General features: G+C 32.7%; 2 protein-coding genes across 4 annotated transcripts; one reads left to right on the top strand and one right to left on the bottom strand.

Annotated features, from left to right (window-relative positions):
* The first annotated feature begins 500 nt into the window (after nt 1–500).
* On the top strand, nt 501–25788 carry LOC105339957 (organic cation transporter protein). 3 transcript variants are annotated; one of them, XM_066070742.1, is made up of 12 exons: nt 501–634; nt 3692–3850; nt 5561–5780; nt 6301–6404; nt 7355–7509; nt 20986–21154; nt 21803–22015; nt 22307–22533; nt 22912–23093; nt 23328–23479; nt 24039–24125; nt 25655–25788. In XM_066070742.1, exons 2-12 carry the CDS (start codon nt 3708–3710, stop codon nt 25680–25682), a joined length of 1680 nt encoding a protein of 559 aa, XP_065926814.1. In that variant the 5' UTR covers nt 501–634; nt 3692–3707; the 3' UTR covers nt 25683–25788. The 3 variants fall into 3 exon arrangements, with proteins under 3 accessions (XP_065926814.1, XP_065926813.1, XP_065926812.1); XM_066070741.1 differs by lacking the exon at nt 25655–25788 and adding an exon at nt 25230–25311; XM_066070740.1 differs by lacking the exon at nt 25655–25788 and adding an exon at nt 25220–25311.
* LOC117686061 (uncharacterized) lies at nt 9930–16151 on the bottom strand. Its single transcript, XM_034460728.2, has 2 exons — nt 15485–16151; nt 9930–13180 (listed from the first exon to the last, which is right to left on the bottom strand). Exon 2 carries the CDS (start codon nt 13176–13178, stop codon nt 11760–11762), a length of 1419 nt encoding a protein of 472 aa, XP_034316619.2. The 5' UTR covers nt 13179–13180; nt 15485–16151; the 3' UTR covers nt 9930–11759.

Genomic DNA, 25788 nt, shown 5'->3' with positions numbered 1-25788 from the left:
ACATTGTTTAGATATTTTGTATATGTCACTCCATAAATCTTATTTCATTAAAGCTATTGTTGCTCAGGTGAGCGATGTGGCCCATGGGCCTCTTGTTTAACTTACTTTCATCTTCATTTGCTGAATTTCCTTAGAACAGAATTTTGTTTACCTAGTATTAAGCATATTTTTCAAAAAAGGGATATATCTTTCACATCTCACTTTGCAAATAAATACAACGTAGACATTATTTTTTTTGCATTTACCAAGAAAAATTGTGACTTTCTCATTAATTTGGAAAAAAAAAACCAAATTGCATAACACATTATGATTTTCATTCTGTTTATGACTTTTCTATCTCTTTGGTGTTTGTACATACATCAGGTGATGTTCATGATAACTCAATGAGTTTCTAGTGAATTTCACAGTCTATAAATCATTTCTATTGAAAAGAAAATAAACCTGTATTGTTAACATATGCCTTATTGTGCTGAGTATGTGTGAAGCGATCACTTTTAGATATGGAAGGCCGGTGGGTTTTTTTTAGGTCAGTCGAGTGTTGAAAGTGAATAAACATCATTTACCTATCAGCAGCGCATCAGGGACGTGTATATAAATATACAAGCGACGCCGGGTTTTCTTTTTTTCTCAAAAGGTAAGACTATTAACAATCGTCTGCCAACGAAGGAAGAAAAAAATGCACAAAGGATTAATTACTGTTACCTGTAAAAATTACAAGAATCAAATCTATAACACCATGTAAATGTATAACCGGTAATAAATGAATTATAAAATGCTTTTTCAAATAAATGTTTGTGTGAATATGCTAAATGATGCCGAATTTCTTCCCTAATGAAAGTCAGCACATTTCGCCACAATATTAAAAGTACACAATTGTCAAAAGACAATGTACGTTCATTCAACACCATTGCATTAGAAATATCTCAACCGTGTCGCCATGCCAAACGTTAGTCATGCATGAATGAATCGAAAAAAAAAATGTTTCCAAGAAAAGCATAAATTTATAAGCTGTCAAGGTCGTGCATTTTAAATCGTAAACCGTAAATGTATAATAGCCATACAGGAACTTAAAATGTGGCCCCCGAAAATAAACAAACGTTGATACCCAACGTCTTGACTTCAATACCCTTTTACATTTTCGGAGATACATTGCAATAGGTATGAAAATCAGCAAAAAACATTTATTGCAAAAAATTTGAAATACAAAATAATTTTTCTAAAAAAGTGTGTTTGTGTTGTAATATATTCATAAAAATAATGTAAATTGCAGTATTTAAAAATATTACATATGACATAAAAACTTTTTTTTTTTTTACAATCATAGTAACCGAATGGTGGCTCATTGTAAATCAGTCTATACAATTTCATGCTTTATCATAATTTAGTTCTACGTTTTCCTGTAATGCCAGCAGTATAAATGGTCTCATTAATATATAGAGCTGTATGGTCGGGGCCATTTTTAGGTGTCCAGATGCAGTCTCAGATACCCGAGTGTCAGTAGTTGTTTTCTAAAACAGGGATTCTCTCCGATATTTACACCCGTGTAATCCGATACTTTAAATCTGTGACGACAACAATGTAGAAGAGAGAGAGAGAGAGAGAGAGAGAGAGAGAGAGAGAGAGAGAGAGAGAGAGAGAGAGAGAGAGAGAGAGAGAGAGAGAGAGAGAGAGATTGCCAACACTAGCCATTAACTTTATAGGCACGATAAGGTCAAAAAAAGTTGAATCAAGTGATATTATCTAGTGCATATGAAAATACCAAATGAGGGTTATTTAGCATTTATGGTAAAAACGAAATGACTGTGTTTAACTAGTTTAAGTAAATGTCATTCTATTTTGAAAGCAAATGTTTTCAATCGAATCCTCAAAAAAAGAAAGATTGTTATAATTCCACACTTAAAATGATATTGATACATGATATGCCGAATATCAATGTTGGTCTCAGTTCTTTAATGCAAATGAGAACTGACAAATAAAAAAAAGGCGAATCATTTTGTTTCAGTCATTTAATCATCTTAATTTAACCATCCCTCCCTCCCTCTCTCTCTCTCTCTCTCTCTCTCTCTCTCTCTGTTGAGGCCAAGTAACTGAATTTTAGTCTCTCTGAATATCAGATTTGTTATATAATGTCTTGAATGTTTTTTCTCTTGATAAGACTACCACTTCTCCTCTTATAATTGCGTCTCAGACATTGTTTTTCGTGATAATATCTGTGCTCATTTTCTAATGACAATCTATTTTCGTCTTCCAATGTTGTTAAATTCTTTCGTCTTTTAATATTTCGTTTTTTTCCATTGATGTTAATTTTAAAGTTTTAAGGTTTCCGTTTGAGTGTATTGATGATATGTTGCTTGAGACATGTTGTAAAAGGGATTTTTAATTCTTTCCATGGCGGTATAGTATATTTAACTTTTTTTTTACATAGTTCAGCGTATTTGGTTTCGCTCGTCCTTTTGAATTTATTTTTCTTTGAGGACCACCTAAAGACATTTTAGAATGCGTTATCATTACCCCATTTCCAATTTTTCTGGCAAATAAAATAACACCGAACCAAGACTTTTCACTTTAAAACAATGCACTTTAGATATGTTTAAAAATACCCTAAAGTTACTCATCATATCTGGGAGATTTTGTGTTAAATACTCCTTGCTTCATTTATGTTTTCACTGTCTTTTTATCACTCATCGTCATTCTAATAAACTGACTTTAAAAACTTTTAGTTCTTTTTAATGCCGTTGCCCTTTTCTCACCTATCCGAGTCTGTTTCACACGACACTTATTCACAGCAATATGGCCTTGATTTCCCGTCATTCGATGGCCAGTCCATTATAATTGTTAACCCTTATCTCTCATTGTCCTTTCAAAACCTAGTCAGTGTGTAACACTTATCTTCCCATTACTTCTCCCTTCATATAGGTTACATTTTAAGGTACATGTATATTACTGGTCCATGAAGTTTGACGACACACTGGACAAAATCTACACCACACCTGTTTTAAATACCCGCTTACTCGTTATCTATACATGTATTGACAATGTTTTCTCTATTTTCCTAGCTTTTAAAGATTTATGTATGTGTTGATTTGTTGTTAAAGTTACTGAAAATTGTGCATGTGGTGTTTTTTTTTAAAGTTACTGATGTTGGTACCTTTTTCATTGTTGATTCTACTTGTTTAAGTGTTGGTATAATTATTTATTTAAAATATCTTCGATAGTCAGTAGTAGCATTTAACATTCTTTGGTTTACGTAGACCAGTAACAATATATGTATTTAATTTATAGATCCTGCTATTTCCCTAGCCTTTTGAAGAAGTTTTACTCATCTTTGTGTTGATTTCATGTGAGATTAACTGTAAATAAATTATCGGGGATTTATGTAGGGTTGAATTTCATAACTATTTGTGGTGTTTTCTTTTACAACCGTTCTATCGTTTACTTCACACTTGGTTTATAAAAATATCATTTATCTATTGTTTTTTTTATATATATTGGCACATGTATCTATTAACATGTCTACATGTACAAACAATTTGCGGCTACATTCTCCGGTCATTTACATTGTACTTTGTAAACCTTACCTCTCTGTCCTTTTCAGGCCTTGTCATCAGTTTCTATCACTTATCGTTAATAACAGTCAAGCTTGTATTATTTTTGTTCAAATCTGCTCCTTGATTTTATATGTGATCTACAGGCTTCATCCACCAACCATGAAGTTTGACGACATCCTGGTCAGGGTCGGCGAGTTCGGCTTCTACCAGAAGCGGCTCTACCTGATTCTGTGTATACCCGCCATCAACGTGGGCTGCTACATGATGATGCTGGTCTACACTATGCATACACCTGATCACAGGTAAACAGTGTACACGGGTGCTAAATTTTAATTTACAGGTATACAATGCATACACCTGATCACAGGTAAACATGCACACTAGTGCTAAATGGTCATTTACAGGTATACAATGCATACACCTGATCACAGGTAAACAGTGCACACTTGTGCTAAATTGTCATTTACAGGTATACAATGCATACACCTGATCACGGGTAAATAGTGCACACAGGTGCTGAATGGTCATTTACAGGTATACAATGCATACACCTGATCACAGGTAAACAGTGCACACTTGTGCTAAATTGTCATTTACAGGTATACAATGCATACATCTGATTACAGGTAAATAGTGCAGACAGGTATTGAAGGGTCATTTACAGGTATATAACTCATGCGCATGATTGTATATAAATATTGCACACAAGGTAAGTCATGGTTTATTACAGGTATATTATACTTTTACTGATCATAGGTTAACAGTGGATGCATTGATTGGTTAATTACAGGTATACACACACACACACCCATATGATTACAGGTAAACCGCTTATTGGCAACAAATTGTATGCTTACTTTACAATTACCAACCGCCTGTATACGTACACATTTACCTAAAATAATAAAAAGTACAAAATTATACATTTGCAGGTTCACCGGTACGCGATACATACCGGCGAACACAGGTAAAATTTGTACACACAAACTGAAAGGTATTGGCATACTTACTACACACCTACCGATCACAGGTACCTAAAACATACCTCCTACTTACATGTACAATACGCTATACCTAATCATAATAATGATTATTCTGTTCCAATATCTATTTCTACAACTTACTATTAGTATAATGTTACAATATATTTTACAGCTATAACTATGATTGTTACAATATATTCCAAATCTATAACTATAATGATCGTTACAATATGTATCACTTAACCTAAACTATGTTTGCTAAAATATATTCGACATTTTTGTTTGCTAGAATATGTTCTACAACTAAAGCCATGATCGTTACACTATGTTACAATATGTTCTACAACTATTATAAATATGTCCACTACAATACTTTTTCAACTATAACTACGATCTTACTATATATTTCAAAAAATATAACTATGATCGTTAAAATATGTTCTACAACTAAAATTATGATCGTTACAAAAATTATGTTATACAACCATAACTATGTTTGCCACAATATGTTCTACAACTATAGCTATGTTCACCACATAATGTTCTACAACTATAGCTATATTCGCTACAAAATGTTTGACAGCAATAACAATGATCGTTACAATATGTTACAATATATTCTACAACTATAACTATGTTCGCCACAATATGTTTTTCACCTTGACTATGATCGTTACAATATATTCTACAACTGTAACTATGTTGCTACAATATGTTCTACAACTATACTTAGATCTTTACAATATGTTGAAAAATTATAACTTTGATCGTTACAATATGTTCTACAACTAAAACAATGATCCTTACAATATGTTCTACAACTATAGCTATGATCGCTACAATATGTTCAAAAACTATAACTATAATCGTTATTACAATATGTTCTACAACTATAACAATGATCCTCACAATATGTTCTACAACTATAACAATGATCCGTATATTATGTTAAACATTTATAACGTTGATGGTTACAATCTGTTCTAGAACTATAATTATGATCGTTCTCGTTCTACAACTATTTTGCAGATGCAAAATCCCAGGATATGACAACGATACTTTCTTGGAGCAAAGCGACTACCACAGGCAACTGATCAATATGTCCATTCCTGATCCCGACGACCCGGATTCGATTTATAAATATGACAGGTGTCATATAATACAGTACAAGTCTAACGTTTCCTCGCAAGTCAAGTGCACGGAGTGGGTGTATGACAAATCCGTATTTCAGGAAACTTTTGCATCAAAGGTTGGTATAGGTTTAATTGTTATTTGAGCTGTATCTTTCGGAAGATTAATAAACCATTTACCTTGAACAATAATTTACGTGCATGTACATGAAATCAGGGTGCTTTGATTTTTAACTTTAAGCTCGTGAGGATTAAATAATGAGAAGAGGCACGTTCTTGTAAGAAATATACATGTATAACCTGAAGATTTTGGGCTTTTTCTAATCTTTAATAAGGCAACTTTTTGTCACAATCATAATGTCATTGGTATTAACATAATTTTGTTTAATTTAATTTTACAGTTGCAATTAATACATGTAACATCCTTTCTTGTATACATTCATGTTGCATATTACATGTAATAATGCTTCCTAAATTATTTGTGTATTTGAAACATAAAGGCCCGAACGGTCAACGTATCCCTTCTGTATGAAAGCCTTGTTAATCTAAAGTGTGAAATATCAAATATCCACTGTCTCATACATAAATTCATCATTGGTTGCATGTAGATTAAGTTAGATGTTTGCATTTTACAAATAGGTGAACCTTGTGTGTGACGATTCACTCAAAACCTCCCATGCTCAGATGATTTTCTACTTTGGGGTTTTAGCGGGAGATGTTGGATTCGGAAGTCTCGCAGATGTGTACGTAGATTTCATCACATACTGCATGATATGCTATAAATAAAAAGTTTACTAAATAGGCCTATGTGAATTACATTAAACTCCAATTTTTAAAATTTGCAATGATTTTTTCATGTAATTACTTGACGATCCGTTTAAATTATCTGAAAAGGAATCACTAAATTTTTGCTGATTTTTTGCTTACCCTTCACTCAAAAACGATAAATATACCAAGTGAAATACTTCACCGCCAAAGTGATGGCGTCATCATTCTTAGAGCTGTACCAATGATATTTAATATTGAGGATGAACCTGGTAGATTGACATTGGCGGTTCAGCGTACATGTATCTGTGATTTTAGTACCACATTAACAAGAGCTTGGACTTCCTGTGGGATACTACTATCTGCTACTATCTAATCTGCTAATCAATACACGCTTCAAATACTGATCTCCCCTCTTCTAATTCGGTAAGAGAATCTCATCAATATTCATAGATTGTCAAAACCGGACAGTTTTTTGCCAAGATTTCCTCTGTTGTGTGAAACTGACGCTGTTTCAGCGACATATACATCTCTGGATGAAGTCGGACATTAGTTATCGCGTTGATTGTAGTGATATTTATTAGCCAATGAAGGAGACCCCTCCTTCAACAATCGGAGTATAGCATGTCACATACTGCCCAATTGCAAAGTCCACGCTCTTGTTAAAACGGTATAATTCTATATGACACTTTCAACGAATGGCGAATATAGAAATAATGCACGAAGGATAAGAACCAACAACAACAAAAACTGCAACAACAACTACAACAACAACAAACGCACTTGTGAATCTAGCTGTAAGAAAACCCAGCAATCTACGGATTTTGTCACCCTTCAATGTTTTCACGAAATTTCCGTGAAAATAGCGCGAAATTCATTTCCTGTAAGAGAGTTTGAAATGTTCAATTGTTGTAGGTTATCTTTACAGGATCGGTCGAAAGAAGGCTCTGGTAATTTCCGCCGTGCTCCAGGTGTCGGCTGCTGTGAGTGTGGCCTTCGTGTCCAACTATTACGTCTTTGTCGTCCTAAATTTCCTCGTGGGAGCGGCGTGTCACGGGGTCTTCGTGCCAGCCACCGTACTGAGTAAGCAGAAACACGAAAGTGTTATTTTTACTTTCCTACTAGAAAAATCACAATAGAAATTTATAACAGATATTGCCATAGATCATAGAAATTCTATAACGCCCCATTGAAATACGAATCCGCTCCATTAAAAAAACGTATCAGAATCGTTTCCTATGATTTTATTGTTCCCGAAAAAAATTTAATGTCATTGCTGTGGCTTTCTTTCTTCTTGTCTTACCAGCTGTATTTAATGTGTGTTTAAATCTTATCAACCCTAGCAAGGGAATGCTTTATACATTGATGAAGCTCATCTAATAAACAAAATTCATTTCCTATTGATGGTTAATTAGTACATGTATTTTGTCTGTTTACGGCACATGTGCTTTTCGTTTTATGCACTTTCAGTTTGTTTTGAACGAAATCAATAATAAATAAATAAAATATTATAAATCGCTTTAAGCTTTATTAAAATCAGAATTGATAATGTTCTTAAAAATTGATGTCCTGTAAAAAAAAAGAAAAAGGTGGAATTAAATGGCGCTCGGAAAATCGGTTAAAACGGCAGTAAAACACCAAATTGAATATTGAAAGACATGAACTTTTAAGGGTAAAAAACTAACGCTCGGCCTAGTTAATTTGACCCATCTAATCGTGGCTTAACAACCTGTTTTGTTTGAACATTTGGAGTATCCCACTCTCTGTTAAAAAAAACCAAACAAACATAATTCAGATGCCAAGATACCAAATCGTACGACGAAGGTCATCTTATGAAAAAATGTAAAACTGTGATATTTATGCTGCAAAAATTTATGCAACGTTTATATTGAAAACAAGATTTTAAGAATTGTTTAATTTGTAAGATACACACAATTATTTACATATTGGAAGATTTTGTCAGGACTTTTTTTATTGGTCTCCAGTAATCCTTACATTCTAACGTGGAAATAGTGTGAAGACGGTATCAAAAATTTAAAACCTAAAAGATTTGCTTTTAATAAATTACTCTGCCTTTTTAAAAAAAAAAAAAGAGGAAACGTAAGGTTTTTTTGGCTCAAACAATTGATACCCCCTTTTGTTCCTTTGCTTAATACACAAAGAACAAGATAGGGTAAGGGCCATTTTTGGCCCCCTCAGCAAATATGTTTATTTTATTACCATGCATAGTATTGACCTCAGTACTCAACATGGTAGGATTTTTTTCTTGGTAACCCTTCTGTATAGTTGCCTAGCAACGAAACAAACGTCACCATAGTTTCGGTCTAAATTTAAAAATAACCTCTTTGTTCGATTACAAACATTTAAGTTACTATCATTTTGATGAGCATTAGTTCATTTAATTGAATTACCAACATGAATTAATGCATTAAATGCATAAAATTTTTAACCAGCGTTTCCATGGCAACCATGAATTTCCTTAGTAACCAATTAAATAACTTCAATTTCAACCTCGATTTCACAGGAAAAAGTAATCAATGTATTAAAAAACTTTTAAAAAACCTTTTCAATAAATAAATAATTTATTAATCATCCTTCTTTTCAAAACTTTTAAACTATCAATTACATCAACACACCAAAAGAAAAATGTAATTTAAATTCAGAAATTCATTTATTCAATGCATTTTCTCAGTAACCAGTTAAATATATTATATATTTTAGTCCAAATACAAACAGCATGTACAAGTTTAAAACTAACTAGTATTTAACATTGCAGCAATTTTTTTTCTTATAATATATTTATGTGTGTGTGTATTGAAATGTCCATGTTTCCTAGCTACATGTTCCAAAATATTTAAGTGTTCACAGAGAGATAATATAATGTACAAAATAATATCATTTATTATAATTTAAATCCAATGATTTGTACCTTTACTTGTACATGTAACAAAGATTTGTACATATCTCACTAAAGTGCTTACAAACATGGATGAAATACATGTAAAAATTAGTATCACCCATTATACTTCACATATTATAACTTTAGCAAGCACACATAACATGTACTTTTCATATTAAAGTAAATCGTGTTATTGTGACCAACAACATTGTGATTGTACATGTACACATGTTGTATACACATCAACTAATTCTTCACAACAGGCTACATATAAATTAAATAATCAACAGAATGTATCGTTCTATCAACAAAATTGATGGTACATTCATGTACATTGGCAAATACATATAACGATTACGTGTACATATGTGCACTGTAAACGAGAAATGAACATACATGTATAGGGCCAATCATGCAACCCATAAAAGATCAAATCAACTGTATGAGTTGGCTACAAAAATATTACCTTGATAACACAAAAGAAATTGCAACTTGTCAAAATATTGAATGTTTTTTAGAAGTAAAATCATGTTCTTTTCCAAAAAATCATGCGTCTCTATTCAGACTAAAAATTAACTAATAATGTCAAGTGATGTCTTGTATAAAAAATTCTTGATATGACAATTACATTTCATTTCAACAGTATCTGCTACACATGCTAACAATACTGTGACAAATGAATTGAATTTTACAACATCTCTACACCATGTGTTAATTTTCAGTAAAGTTGTAATAGATTAATTTTAAGAAATCATGTTTTTATACATTATATACAATTACAGGTATATTACGATATACACTGTATTACAACTCTATATTTAACAAATTAAGTATGGCATTTCATGCTTTTGACAGATAGAAATGTATGACCTGCTATAATGATAAACCCAACTCTCTTTAGAATTATGAAATATTGTAATTATTTTATCAGCAAGCTCGGATTTTGCAGCAGGCCAAGTTTACGAGTATGTTTCAACTACGCCAGTGACTTGCGATGTTACGAGTGTGTTTCACCTGCGCCAGAGGATCGCATCCTGTTCTGCACAATCCCGTTATGCTCTGAATTTAAACTAATGAAAACAATCTTAACCCATAAACCCCACCAACACTTCATATAAATTACATATTTCTTAAAAAACTAGGCCTAATTATAATACACATGAATATCTTTTTGTCCTTAAAATATGGAATATAACCTCAATCCTTATTGTAAATAATTTGATATCAGAATATTAAAAAAGGGAACTTCCAAACAAAATGTTTTAAAAAAATATAGCTACAATTTAAAAATATCTAAATGTAGATTTCAGAACATTTAGCACAGAAGAAATACATTGTGTGAAGTTACATCTAGTATACTTGTAAAAAAAAAAAGAGATGAACATTTCTGGCCAATCATACCGCCCACAATGGAGATTAACAACATGAGTTGCCCAAAAATGTTATCTTTTTTTTTACTAGATAGTAACATTTTACATGTATATGAATGTATACAATTGTAGATGGAGATTTAGAGATATATAACACTACATTAAATAAGAAATAGATGTAGGATGTTGCGCACATTTAACTGGTATTCAATATGCATACACAAAAGTCAAGCCGATAATATACTTGTGTACTAATTTTTGACAAAGAATTCTTTTCAGCACAGTTAACAGTTGAAATCAGTAATTACCACAATAAGATTATCATGTTCAGGTATACAGTAAGATACATACATAAATGCAAATACTATAACCATGCAACATGTCTTCAACTTCACTCTTCGGGGATTTCCTCACTCTCACTTTCACTGTCCGTTTCTGGAAGGAGGCTGGCATCAGTCATACTACCGTGAAACTTCAAAGGATGAAGTTGAGTTCCTAGAAAGCGAAAGTATCCAAGATACCAGAGGACACTGGCTACATGGGCACAGCATCCCACAACACGTGCCCCTACTTTGCATGTGCAGTACCAGCCACTAATTTCGCCATCTAAAGTAAAATGGATGAACGCTGTGTGTCGGACACTGTTAGAATGTCTTGATCTCAGTTTTACTCTCAGAAGGTTTTTAACTGAATTGCACACAAACACTTCAAACTGGTCTTCTGTAAAATTATCCAAGACATAGTTTTTTGCCTCTTTTAACTGATATATTCCAAATGTAATTTCTCTCAGCTTTTCCATAGACAATATGGGAAATTCAGGCAAGGGAACTGCAGTATCACTGGTGTTCATATTAACTTTTTTGAAAACATCTTTTTCTTAGCAGTCCTTCCTCTTCAACCATTTTCTGAACATCATTTCCCTTCAGACTTCTCTCCAACATTTTCTTTGCTATTTCTTTAGAGGAAGAATCCATGTCTGCCAAGTGTGGACGGTAGCAGTTAAATAATGCGCAAACGATATGTAGAAAATCGCCAATGTATGGTATGTAATGGTTGGAAACTACTTAATCAAAGAATTTCCATTGTTTAATCCTTGCATTGACACTTTCAACTACCCATCTCACTTTTGTCACAAGTCTACTTGTATTAGCCTCTTCTGTGCTGTGCTGACTGTTGCCTTTTTGAAGATATTGTGGCATTTTTACTTCATATCCCTCCTCAATGAGATATCCAGACACATCCCTAAATCCTCGGTCTACTATGAAAATATCATTATCATTCAGCCAGGATTTCATTCCATCAGTATTAGTTTTCAGAATATGTTTTGTGATTAAGGCATCATTGTTTTTCGCATAGTAAGGTCCCAAAATGGACAAAATATAACCATCAGTTCCGACAATGACCATAGGTTTAACTAAGGGTCTATGTTTATGCAAGCTATATGACATCCTTTGGAAGGTATAGTTTGAGCTCTTCTGGATGTACACATAGGTGCCATCAAAGACAATAATTGCAGCATCATCATCATGACTTGAGAATAATTGTTTGGAAAGAGGTGTAGTATGCCTGGAAACAAAATCTTCATGTGATATATGTTGAAATCCAATGTGTAGGGGTACAAAATCTTTCATCAAACAATTCCTTCCACTGTTAATACATCTCTGAATCTGACCTTTGGAGAGAGAAAATATAACACCCAATAGATGGTTTGGCAAACCAGTTCTGAGCTTTGTCAGTAAAATGGCAACACAGGTGTTGATTGTCCGAACACTGCTGTTTCTCAAAGTTGATAAATGGGATACAATGTCTTCAAAGTTTTCTTTTGTAATTCCAGTTAAACTGTAACATACACTGTCTGATAATAGATGCACATTCTCAAAGTTTAAGCAACTGGAGAGGGCCAAAGTTTTTCTTACATTTTCCAATAAAGTTACAATATCAGTTCTGTTGAATGAAGTTTCTATATATTTGGATTTTAGTAGCTTCAGTGATTCCTTTGTAAATAATTTGTTAATCAAATGATTAACACAACAACGTGCTTTGCTGTTTATGAATATTCCTTTTTCGATAAATGATTGTGTTCTGGCATTTAGAGGTACAACAGATGATTTTCTTCCTTTGCTGAGATATTCTTTGCAAATTACACAGTACTTATGAGAGGATGTAGTCGAGTGAACTTTTAATGTTATATTCTTGGGACTTTGCAAATGTTCTGCAGTTGAAGTTTCAATATTGACTAAAAGATTTGAGTCCTCCTCCTCTGATATAACACCTTCAATGAGGGACGCTTCTTTTTGTGTCTTTTCTGATTTAATCACAGTTTTACTGTACTGAGCTCTACACTTATTACAAATCACATCATCAATATGAATTTCTCTGTTGATTAATTTAGTCACATATCTTTTCAGCTCTTTTGTTTTGATAGGTCGCCTCTGCTTCAAATGTGTCCTACCACAAACAGCACATTTGTATGACTTGGGCATATCTGAAAAAGAGGTTAAGTTGTTTAAAAATCAATCAACTAATCATCAAATATAACAAAAAAATGAACTACCAGTATACACTGTATTACCGGTACATTTTTATTTTCACAATATTGCATTTGTTTATGTATGTACATTGTTGAATATATTTAGTATGTATACATGAATAGTCATGAAGAATTATTTATTACACAAACAAGTAGTAAGACAGAACATTCTCTTAAAACTTAAAACTTTTATACCTTTTCCATAAACATTTACCAGTTTACTAAGGGTTTTTTTTTAACTTTCAGGTAAACAGGGTATATTATGCATCTTATGTGCATGTATAAATTGCAGAAACATAATATGAGTCAATCTTTTATATGTGTTACTTTTTTAGCATATTAACTGTGCAACTTCAGATCTATATAATTTTGAAATTCCAATGGGAAAAATATAATATAACAAAGAACCACAAATACCTGGTATATGTGATGTCAAGATATGTCTGGCAATTTTTTGATATATATATATATATATATATATATATATATATATATATATATATATATATATATATATATATATATATATATATATATATATGTATGTATCAGTTAATGAATAAAAGGGACATAATGCCTTTGTCACAAAAAACTTGATTTGGAAATTCATTTAAAAATTATTACTTTTTCAATCTTCTGAGAACTGCTGAAGTGAATTTAGCTGAAAACTTGTTATGAATAAAGGGGTTATACATGTGTGGAGATTTGGATGAAAAAGTTATCTGTTAATTAGACAAGATTTTTTTTTAACCACACAATGTCATATTGTCTTCTGACAAGAGAAAAATTCTATAATAAATATTTTTCTAGTAAAATGCGCCTACACTTTTGTGTCCTACTTAGCTGTAAAGTTTTGGAAAATTCTGTGCAGTGGACTAATTAACAGACTGACTGATCAAAAAATATTATACATCCACAGTTACCAATGAGAGTAATTTAGGTAGGAACAGCACTTGAGTGCCGGTACATGTATTACTGTCTTATGACAGCATCTAGTTTACACCAATGTTATTGGTTTGACTACTATTTACAAAAAGTGTCACGTGCACATATTAACTAATGAAATCATGAATTGAAAAGGGTTCATTTAAGTAGAGTTAATAATATTGATATTGCTGTTAAATGGAGATTCATCTCCAGTAATTAATACACACACATATTTTTTATTATATCATTATGTTAAATGATTCTAAACTTATATTTCATCAATTGAAAGTTTCATAAATAACATTAGATACATGAGTTTAATCCATTATGATGAACATGTATTGGAGAGTTGGTTTAAAAGTAAACAATATTAATATATCATGCAGCTCAAATGGCTGGGGCCATTTCATGTACATGTAATTAAGTATTTTGCATCTTTTGTTTTTGTCGACTTAATGGGAGAGGGGTAATGTTCTACATGTATATTGTCATACACATTTTCCTTTGTTTCAACTAAAACATTACATGTGCATTTATTGATGTGGATTTGACATTTTTGAACAGAAAAAAACAATGAACACACAAATACACAGCCAGGAGACTTACTTAGAACTGTAAATTTCAAACCTACACATCACCCATGTTCAGTGATGATGAATCGACAAAGGAACTTTAATGTAAATACATAAATGTAATGTTAAAGTCCAATCTACACTTTGCAAAATTTGTTTCCCTTTGCGGGGTCAACCCAAATGTCAAAAGGGAAAAACCAACTTTCTTTTCTTTATGCTACCAAATATTTGGGCTTCCTGTGATAAAATCTTTTTGAGTTGAGTATATTCCTTCAATGTGTGGGTTGCCCCATCCTGGGGCATTCAAATTACACAACAGAAACAGAATTTCATTGTCAAATGACAAAGTTACAAACCTCTAAACTTCAAAGGCTACTGTGAGAAACCTATTGTCTTTTTCCCCAAAGATGGCGGCCATGGGACATAACTTTTGTAAAGTGTGGATTGGTCTATTGTAGTGCATTTTATACATTCATACATTACAGTATATTTATTTTCATTTACTTTCAGTGTCCGTGATATAATCATCTCCCTAGTACTTGTACATGCATATATGCTAAAAGGAATTCACCTGCATTAATTTAAAAAAAAAACAACCCAATACTGTACATCGTAATGAAAATGTATCATGATCGTCTGATAGGAATATGTAACACGTTAGTAAATGTGTAAACAATATTTCCGTTTAACGCTTTTAGTATCAGATATTTGATCATCATTTTCATAATTAAGAAAAATGATAACTGAATTAAGTACTTACCGGCATATTGCAGTGATAGCGCAAAGCTTCATCGTCACAAAATGTAATGTATGTTGCAGCCGACAACTTGTTTCGACCGCCAAAATAACACCGGAAGTAAGATAGGCAGCGTAAAAGAAAAACCTATCAAAACGCTTACTGCTTTAATTATACAATTTATCTACAGTTAAAATGATTCTGTTATATTAGCGAACTGATTTCTTATTCGTTGTATTGATTTTATGTTTAAGGAATAAACAACACACTCGGGAATTCGCTACAAAAGGATTTCCGACAATTCCGGAATAATCTCGATCAATATTTCCCCGATCGATTTTTTTGTCATTATTTTCAAAATAAACACATGAGCGGAGGAGAGAACCACGTTCATATTTTTATCATCAGTCAATGATATTTAAATTTTCTTGTACCCAAAGTATGATCGCGGTTCTTGCTTCCGCTCACATCGAATTTTCAGTATTTTGTGACGTAAAACAGGTTTTTCAGACAAAATCTCATTCAAGAAAATAGAGTAGCGATACAAATTGAATCAAATGGGACAAGAACTTTCAAATTTTCACTATGATGGAAAAGTTTAGGTATTGTACATGCATTATTAGACGTATCAACTCTTAGTTTATTGTTTTGATTTTTCAAGGTTTAGGGGGCAGATCTTGTACGATACCCTATCTTGTTCTTTACATTTACAATATAACATTTGACGATGTGGCTAAAAATGACTGTTTTATTAAGATCATCATGCATAATGAAAAACATTGAACTTTTTAGCATTGAGTGAAATCCAACAAATCTGATCGTGACAGTGCATATGGCTGTCACACAATTTGCGAATAGTTTTTTCTCTCTGGTTTGAAGTGCACAGTCTGGGTACCTAGAGATAAACAGGGATACAAAAAACAGCGCCATATTGTGTTTAACCTACTAGTTTAAAAAAAAAAAAAAACATAATGTTTGTGTTTTGAGATTAATATTATAATAACATATTTATATTAACATATTTTATATTAACATATTTATGATATTAACATATTGTTTGTCATTTGTACAAGTGAAAACAGTTTATATTATATATATGCAATGCTATTCTGTTTTGGTGGCTGTGTTTAGAGTGAATCATTGCATCTTCCAACACCTCTCTCTCTCTCTCTCTCTCTCTCTCTCTCTCTCTCTCTCTCTCTCTCTCTCTCTCTCTCTCTCTTCTCTCTCTCTCTCTCTCTCTCTCTCTCTCCTCAAGTGTTGCCAGTGACAGTGCTTAGCATAAAATGGATTTTTTTCCATAAATTGCATCGCAGCTTTGAAAATAAGGAACCGACCCAGTTGATGATCCCAAATTAATACCTTATTTATCTATTCCTTTAAACAAACGGCCCCCAATATATCACTAGAAGACGCTGATTAAACAGACTGTCAAATTACTTTCAGGAAGATTCAATAATCGTGAACTTTGGAGAAAAATTAGTGTGTTGCCCAGTTGATAAGCTCTTTCAATTGCTTGTGAACTTGCATGTTTGTTCGTTAATGTGTAGATGACCTACTAAGTCCTTTAAGGTCAGACGACACGTTCAGCGAGCACCCGCCCTGGTGATAAAGAGTTCCAATAAAATAATATTGATTTTATCCGAAATTGGTTTCAAAAATCATATTTAATTATGCATCTCTCTGTGCTCTTCTACGATTGGAGATAAATTTGTAAAATTTAATAAGATTATATAAAAATTGCATACTCTAGTATCTCGCACAAATGCCTGACAAAGTACCCTAATTCATTGCAAGTACATGTAGTAGCATATCAATAACAAATTCCTGGCAAAAGTTTTATAAAAATTTAAGGAACGTGTCGTCTTACCTTAAAGGTATATATGTCGTTTTTAACGGCCTTTTTACGATGATGAAAAACAGACCCAAACTGACTCAGCATGAATAGATATATGAAAAAGAAGTTTATAGAAAATTTTGGAATTTTTTGATAAGTATTAACGATTTGAAAAGGAATAATGGTGATTAACCAATGCTTATAATATTCATAAACGATTAAAGCTTGAGGTGGATTTGCGCATGTGCGCGGGAATTGTAGTGCACTAAAGCAGCATGTTGAACGAGGTAAGTAATACGACATGTTTGTTTACAGTTGTTTGAATTTATAGCGAGCGCAGCTCGCCGGCGCGCAGCGCCGGCGAGCGAAGCGAGCTCTAAGAACCAGTGTGCGCGGGAAAAAGAACGAGCTAAACCTACAGTTCATCAAACAAAATTTTTTGTCTACGTCCCATAATGCTCTCTAATGTTTTCACCCGTGGTGCTATGCCAAAAATGGCTGACTTTTAACTCGTAATTTACGGTGTCTTTAAGTTTGAAGACACGTTTTGAGTACCGCATATGCTTTGGCGTGACTCAAAAGATTTGTTACATGCTTCCATTCCTTCGTGTTGAGTCGAGAAACGTAAACAAAGACGAACAAAGTCATGGATGACGTCACAGTGCTCTCGCGCTATATTTCCCGCGATAAATTTAGAGGTGGATCAAACATCTGTAATGAGTGTACTATTGCTATTTCAGTATAGACTGCGAAACCTGCCTCATTGACATATGATTTGTTTTTAATTCTTTTATATAGAGATTATATAAATATATACTAGCAAGAGCCACACTTTACTGTCATATCGATCCATTTTTAAGATAATTGTGCATGCATGTACAGTAGGCAGATAAGTATATGAGTAGGAAGGAAATAAACAATAGGATATTTTGAACTAAATAAAAAGGAATAAAATGAAAAAATAGACAGTTAAAAATTTATGTAGATATTGCTTATAGTCAAACCATTAAATTTGAAAGTGGGAAATTACACAACCTACAAACAGGGACCTCTCTCTCTCTCTCTCTCTCTCTCTCTCTCTCTCTCTCTCTCTCTCTCTCTCTCTCTCTCTCTCTCGGGGTAGGGGGTTGCGCTGTATGTATCCGATGATAACCATTAAAATTAGTACCTTTGGCATACTTATTGTACAGCAATACTCTCTCAAACATTCTTTGACATTCGTTGATACCTAAATAACACTAGCTTGACAATGATGCAAGGTATGTCATTGTGTAATTCTTGCTGCGCTCGCCAGAACGGTAGCACCGTAAAACATATTATATTAAAAAGAAAATTATTAAATTGAACGTCAAAATTATCATTTCTAGGGCCCATCGACTCTAAACAGTAAGACCCCGGCAGACTCATCGTTAACATAAAGTTTAATTCGTTTCTAACAGATTTTCACCGCTCAATATAGATCCTCATTTTACAACGTTCTCTTTTAAGGTAATGATCCATACGTCACAAAACAACGTCTGACGTAATTCACGCGTTATTACGTCTTTTCCGTGCCCGATCTAATCGAGACCTAACGCTAAAAGGTGTACATGTGTTTCAAAACAAAAAAATCAAGCTGACCTAGAAATTAATTCAAAACAAATCTATTAAAAATCCTGAAAACTGCAATCAATTAGCCTATTACTCAGCGAAATGAGAAATTGACTGGGTTGTGTCGATTGAGTACTCGTTTTGAAAATACATACCGCTTACTTTTGTCCTGCATAAACATCAATTCATTACAAGGTTGAACTTAATCCAATTCTTTGAACGTTAATCCCTGAAGGTGCATAAGCATCCTGACCGAGATCTATATTCCAGTGCATAAGGGAGATAAATACACAAGGGGAAATAATTTGACTTATTTCATCTATATTCTATATTCGCTTAGCAACGAGCATAGATATATTTTCCCACAAAAAATGTTTTTAGAATTAAAATCATGCGCTTAAGAAAAGTTATTTCATTTTAAGAACAGTCTTTAAAACCAGTAAAAAAAAGTTGAATAGAGGTTTTGTTTTACAGGCATATATCAGGTAGTTAGCATTATCCAAGCGTGGGACTGCAATTTCTAAATACCGATCTCGATCCATAATACTTACCGATATCCAAAGATACAATCTTTTGCGGACTAGATAATACAGATTGATCAACAGTTTGTTTAAATCATGTTTTCTATTCAACAATAATCTAAACATTTTTTTTAGAGTGATGAAATTATAAACCTATGCACAATTTAATTTTTACGGATCTTTTTTCAAAATATATATTTTAATGATTTTTACCCAAAATACGCCCATTGTGATCCTGAAAAGGCCGATCCCTTGGGTAATTTTATTTCCAATTGATTAAGGGCGTTAATGTGTAAATAATATCAAAATTTTAGAGAATTCTGTACGTAAATAAAATTATAAGAGCTTAAATTCTCTTTGAAAATTTATTTCATTTTATCTCATTTGTATGCAGATTTATCTATTTTTGATAAATAAGCAAGTGTAACATAAAATTTTTTGTTTTGAAATAATAATTCCTTTATTTTACATAGGATATAAGTCAAAAAACTATTTTGTGAAATTCTAATTTCAGGCTTAGGCTTATATTCTTTATGTATGAAAAAGCGCCATTTTCCGCAATCGGTTCTATTTTTAGCAACGACCCTAGCTTTTATAATACCGATGGACCACCCAACAGGATAAAATTTGATGAGAACATATCCTCAGATACATGTTTGAAAAATATGAAAAAATTCTGTACGCTTTTTATTTATCTAGTGGGGTATGGACCATTACCTTAAAATCTTTCTTTCTTTTTCTCTTTCTTCTCTCTCTCTCTGAACGCGTAATGAATATTTCAAAGTTGGGCGCTGTGGCAACGTACGTTGAAAAGACTTCAAAGTGCGTTAAATTTTGGACCAAGTATAATCCACTTTGAAAATGTGTTTCAGGTCTTCTTTTTTCCTTCTAAAACATATATGATATTCAGCAAATTAGAGTAAATATATAAGAATAGGCAAAAGAAAAACGCTTTGTTGTAAATTAAGTACAGTGATATTGAAAAAAACCCGAGCTGGTCAAACAATAATTGGGAGTTGATTTTAATCAACTCTCCTATGCAGTTACTCTGGCAAACCGAAAGTGAAACAGTGTTTGGACCTAAGCACAAATCATCACCGCTGACAAGACTTAGTTCTTGAAAATAATAGAAACATTCGATGTAATGTATGCTGAAGCATTGTTTTTCATGGAAACTTATCTATAAACACTTTGAAAATAGTCAGATTTTACATAATACGAACAATTTAGATATTTTTGTAGTCTCATGTGTTCCTACGCCAGAGTAGGAGACAGCCGAGCGTCTGGTTGAACGAGACTAGAGTTCGATATCAATAGTGCCTGGATCCATACGATTCTTAGAATTGTTTCGATTACTAATACATAGTTTAAAATCTATCTTTAAATATTAAACAACATGATTCATATGGGGTTTATCGAAATTCTTGTCGGAAAAGTCTAAAAATTCATATAATTAAAAAAAAGCGTAATTTAAATACAGACTAGAAACTAATTGCCATGCAAGATAAGTTGATTTTGAAATAATCAAAATATGTCACACTACATATCTTTAGTATGGTGTATCTTTTTATTGACAGGCGTTGAGTTCGTGGGGCCCTCCAAAAGGGTGATGACGGGGATTCCCATTCACATGTTCTTTGCCGTGGGGTTGGTGTATCTGGCGGGGGTGGGTGCCCTCGTCCGCCATTGGCAGTACCTACAACTGGCCGTGGCTGTGCCATGCATTGTCTATGTCTTCTACTGGTGGTAGGGACCAATGTAGTCTTTTTTTTCTAGAAAGGAAAAAAAAATGTTGGTTTTACATTCCTATTCATTCTCATTCTTAATGCGCCTAATATATTTATAAAGAAGCGCGTCTGGTCATACTCATGCTATACAAGTAGTGTACTATAGTATATGCATATACCTTCAGTTGATAAATGTGTATTGCAGCAAACACAGATTAGCACGTGATTTAGTTTGAAAAAAAAATGAAAATGTTTGTGCTGTATTTATACAATGAAATATTCATGTAATTAACCCGAATACTAAATGAAAAAAGAATGCCGATGATGAATATTTCGGTAACATTGAAATTTGGAATATGCTAATTAATATGATGAAGTATGTTTACTTAGGAGTCCTTTTATGTTATTCACTCAAGCAAAGTTACATGCTCGTTATATTGTATTCGTTTTGTTACAAAAATTTAAAGGAATTTTCATTTTTGTATTTAACCAAACCTAATACTTTAACATAAAGGATTTTTACCATGAAAATTTAATTATTTCATTCTCTACATTTCATGTCGTACTTAATGATATTGAATTTGTGGTCATAAAATGAGCTGTGATGCTGATCATCAATATATATACAGTTACATGACATTTCGATAAATGTTTTTGGCTTCAACAGGATAATTCCCGAGTCTCCTCGCTGGCTCCTGTCCCAGGGCCGTCTGGAAGAGGCAGAGGAGATCATGCAGGAAGTGGCCAAAAAGAACGGCGTAAAAGTGACCGGGAACCTAATAGTAGGCGAAAAAATAGAAATCCCGAAAGGGGAGAGAATTTGGCATGTCTATAAACACAAAGTGTTGCTGGTGCGGGGCATGATTCTGTTCTTTAACTGGTGAGAGTTACACATATTTTTTGTTGCTGCTATTTTAATATCATTTTCAGTTTCTGTACACTCATTTTAATACAAGTACTGATATAATTTAACACATGGTCAGCGACTGTTTGGAAGAATGGTTTATTCGATTGGAATTCTTTGTATAGATTTTTATTGCCTTTGCATTGTCTATATAAAAGATTATATTTTTGTTCTACTTACATTAATTCTCATTATCCATCTATGTCTTGGAGTGTATGGCTGTAATCTGGTAGAGAATCGGTTTTAACTCTACTGTACTTTCGGTAGGATTGTGATTGCAATGGACTACTATGGAGTGACAATGCATATCGGAAACCTAGGAGGCAACTTCTATTTGAACCAGTTCATTCTAGCGGTGGTGGAGTTTCCGGCCAAAATAGGGTCCATGTTGCTACTTAACAGAATAGGGAGACAGAAGTTACACTGCCTAATCATGTTCATAGGCGGTGCCGCACTATTGTGTACAATATTCCCAGTCCTTTACGGCAAAGAAGGCAAGGCTTGACTATCTAATAGAAACAACATTTTTAATTTAATGTACAACTGGTATATTCATTGCCATTTTTATTTAAAGCGATCGGTAGATGTAAAAAACATTTTCTAAATTCTAATGCGAGTTTTAAAATTTGGGAGAAAAGAAACCATACATTGACTCATTTTTTTCTATACAATCAAAATACCCTTATAAGTTTCTTGAAATATTCAGTTTATTTGGTTGATATTATTCTACCTTATGTTTGAGTCATCTTATTTATAACAATATTAAAAACAACCTTGTAAACTTGATTATCATAAGACATAGAACTTGTACATATAGTACTATGAATTACTGTAAAACCATAACTATGATTTTTTTTTCTTCTTTGGTACAGAACTTCAGAGCTTGACATTAGTCCTATCCATGATAGGGAAAATGGGGTCCGCCGCGGCCTTTGGGGTCATCTATATATACACAGCCGAGCTGTACCCGACCGTCGTCCGTAACGGAGCGATGGGGACCAGTTCCTGTATAGCTCGCTTTGGCGGAATGGCGGCGCCTTACATTGCTTCCACTGTAAGTATTGCAAGATGATGGGAGGTCGGCAAATATACAAAAATGGTATACCAATGCATGTATCAACATACAATTAACGCAATTATTTGCTTTTATGTATCTGGTAAAATCTTAATAATAAATGGAGTTTCTGTTCTACACTAATAATCATTCATTGCTATAGGTAGAAATCAGCTAAATGTTAAGGTTACACAAAAATTCAAAAGCAACACAATTTATGCTCTGTATTTGCAGGGTGATTTTGTAAGCGGCAAATTCGGGCTGGCGTTGCCATTGGTGATATTTGGTGGATCTTCAGTCACAGCCGGACTTCTCACCCTGATGCTTCCAGAAACCCTGAACCGAAAACTACCGGAGACGATTCAAGATGGAATCGACTTTGGAAAGTAAATCAAAACCTTGCATATATACATGTAACACGCCTAAAATTAATATTTTTGATGTACACTATTACAGGGTGGTTTAAAATTTGATCATAGTTTGATTATAAGAGTAAATGTGAAGCTTAAGGGACACATATGTCAAGTAATCGGTGGATGTTTATGAATTTCATTTGGTTACGAACGCTTCTTGTTTTTAAACTGAAGCAGATATTCATAGACATACGTTTAATTCCCCAATGATTTTGAGAACAAAAAACAAGATAATATATTTAAAGAGATATAAGCGTAGAAAGTTTTGCAACGTCAGATATAATTATTGTATCACATTAAAACCAAATTTTTCATGTTTACAAATCGGACTGTGTAAGACCAAGTTATTGTGTCACGTGATTACGATTGGCGCTCAAAAAAATTAAATTTGAGGTCATTTTTTAAGAAAAAGAAATGATATTTAAATATGATTTTAAATTTTGACTCATTAATTACATGAAAAATGATCATGCTAAGAATAAACTATTGATGCTGTAAGCCATGTATTGCAATTGATCCTCTTTGACTACAGGAAGAAATTTGACCTTGTCATGATGAAGAAGGTATCCAAGACAAGCATTCCTGAGAATCCGGCGTCCTCAGAGCAAGAGGAAGCCAAGTAAGTGGGTCATGTGGTAAATATTGCAAGTGAAAGGGTCAAGGTCAGTAGATCGTTGTAGGTTAATATATTTATTTAGTTGTCTTTAGGACTAGCTCTGCATAGGCTGTTATGCTTTCAAATACACTAGAAGTAATTACTAAAATAATCTGTAAGCCTGGAAAATTATAGTTTTGTAAATTGAAACGTTACTGTGTTTATTTCAGAGATGTACAGGCAAAAAAATTTATGATTGTTTTGATCCGAGCAAATAAATTATTAATTTACAAATTAAAATTGGTCACAATTTTTCTTTAAAATTAAAAAAATCTGCATATTATTGCTTAATTCATGGAATTTGTTATCAAGAAAATAATTAACGTTAAGCAAATATGAAAGTTTATAACAAAATTATACAAAGTATAACCCTAACTTTTATGTTGTATTTATTTAAATCCGAAAATACATTTACATCTGTAATTGAACGTAAAAAGACTTAGTTCTGTCATAAAATAACAGTATAATTACTGTGTATTACTTAATAGTTTAAAGAACATCACCCACTTTTACCCAACCATCATGTGCTAAATAACTATTCTATATAAAAGCATATACTGCTCACATTGTCAGAACTTAATTCAAGTTCACAGAAATGAGAAGTTTCTGAGTGACTCCTTAAGTATCCGTAATTGCACAAGATACGGTTGGCGCAGAACTTTTAATTATTCTTTAAAAGATGGGTTTTGTTCACTTCTAAAACAGTTAGATCACATTAAGTAAAATTTAAGCAATTAAAAAGGTGCTCGATGGCTTTGCTCTCTCCGCCCTTTCTAAATCGCTTAAGTTCTATTTATCATCATCTAACTGTTACTTATATATGTACTTTACAAACCTCTTCACTTAATGGCAAATATATACAAAACTCGCTTTCGGTTTCTATGGACACTTCTATGGTCAAAGTGATAAACATGCTTTTGGAAATGGTATATTAACAAATGTCCACTTTTATATTCATATGTTGCACTGAACTATACTTATACTATACCTTTCTGGCTTAACACAATATCAGCTGTTAGCACAGACTGACAAACATATGCTAATTTAATTGAAAATAGTTTGTTACAGCAACCTTCTATGGACTAATACGCAATAGACTAACACAAATTGCACTAGTTTGATTTATTGCCACCATACTCACCGCATTCAGGTATTTAGTGCTCTCTCGTATTTGAAAAAAAAACATTTTTATGAAACTATTGGTCTAAAAATCTGCTGCTAAAAAACGTTTTATAATTATATAATTTGTGTTGCTATTGAATTAAGGAAAATTCATGCATGTCTTATTTTGAAAATGTTAATTGTTCCTTTTTTCTTTACTTAATCTGAATTCTATTTATTACACATATCTCCTTTATTTATTTAATGACACTGTTACGACCCAACAAGTTTTGACTTTAATTGAATGATGCATGTTTTTGGCCAAAAAAAATTATTTTCTTATATGATGGACTTGTACAATGTATTTTTATATTTCCTCTTCTTTTTTTCAGGGAAAATGCAGCCAGGCAGAGATTCTAAGTACTCAAGTTTATTTGTTGTGTACAATATTTGTTTTCATTTATTATTCCAGTAATGTTTTTCTTCACTTTTCTAAGGGAATAAATTTTATTATTATCATTATGTA

Source organism: Magallana gigas, chromosome 9 (assembly GCF_963853765.1).
Source record: "Magallana gigas chromosome 9, xbMagGiga1.1, whole genome shotgun sequence".
NCBI lineage: Eukaryota > Metazoa > Mollusca > Bivalvia > Ostreida > Ostreidae > Magallana > Magallana gigas.
Note: the sequence above shows the minus strand (reverse complement) of the source record. Positions and strands in the feature narration are given on the sequence as shown.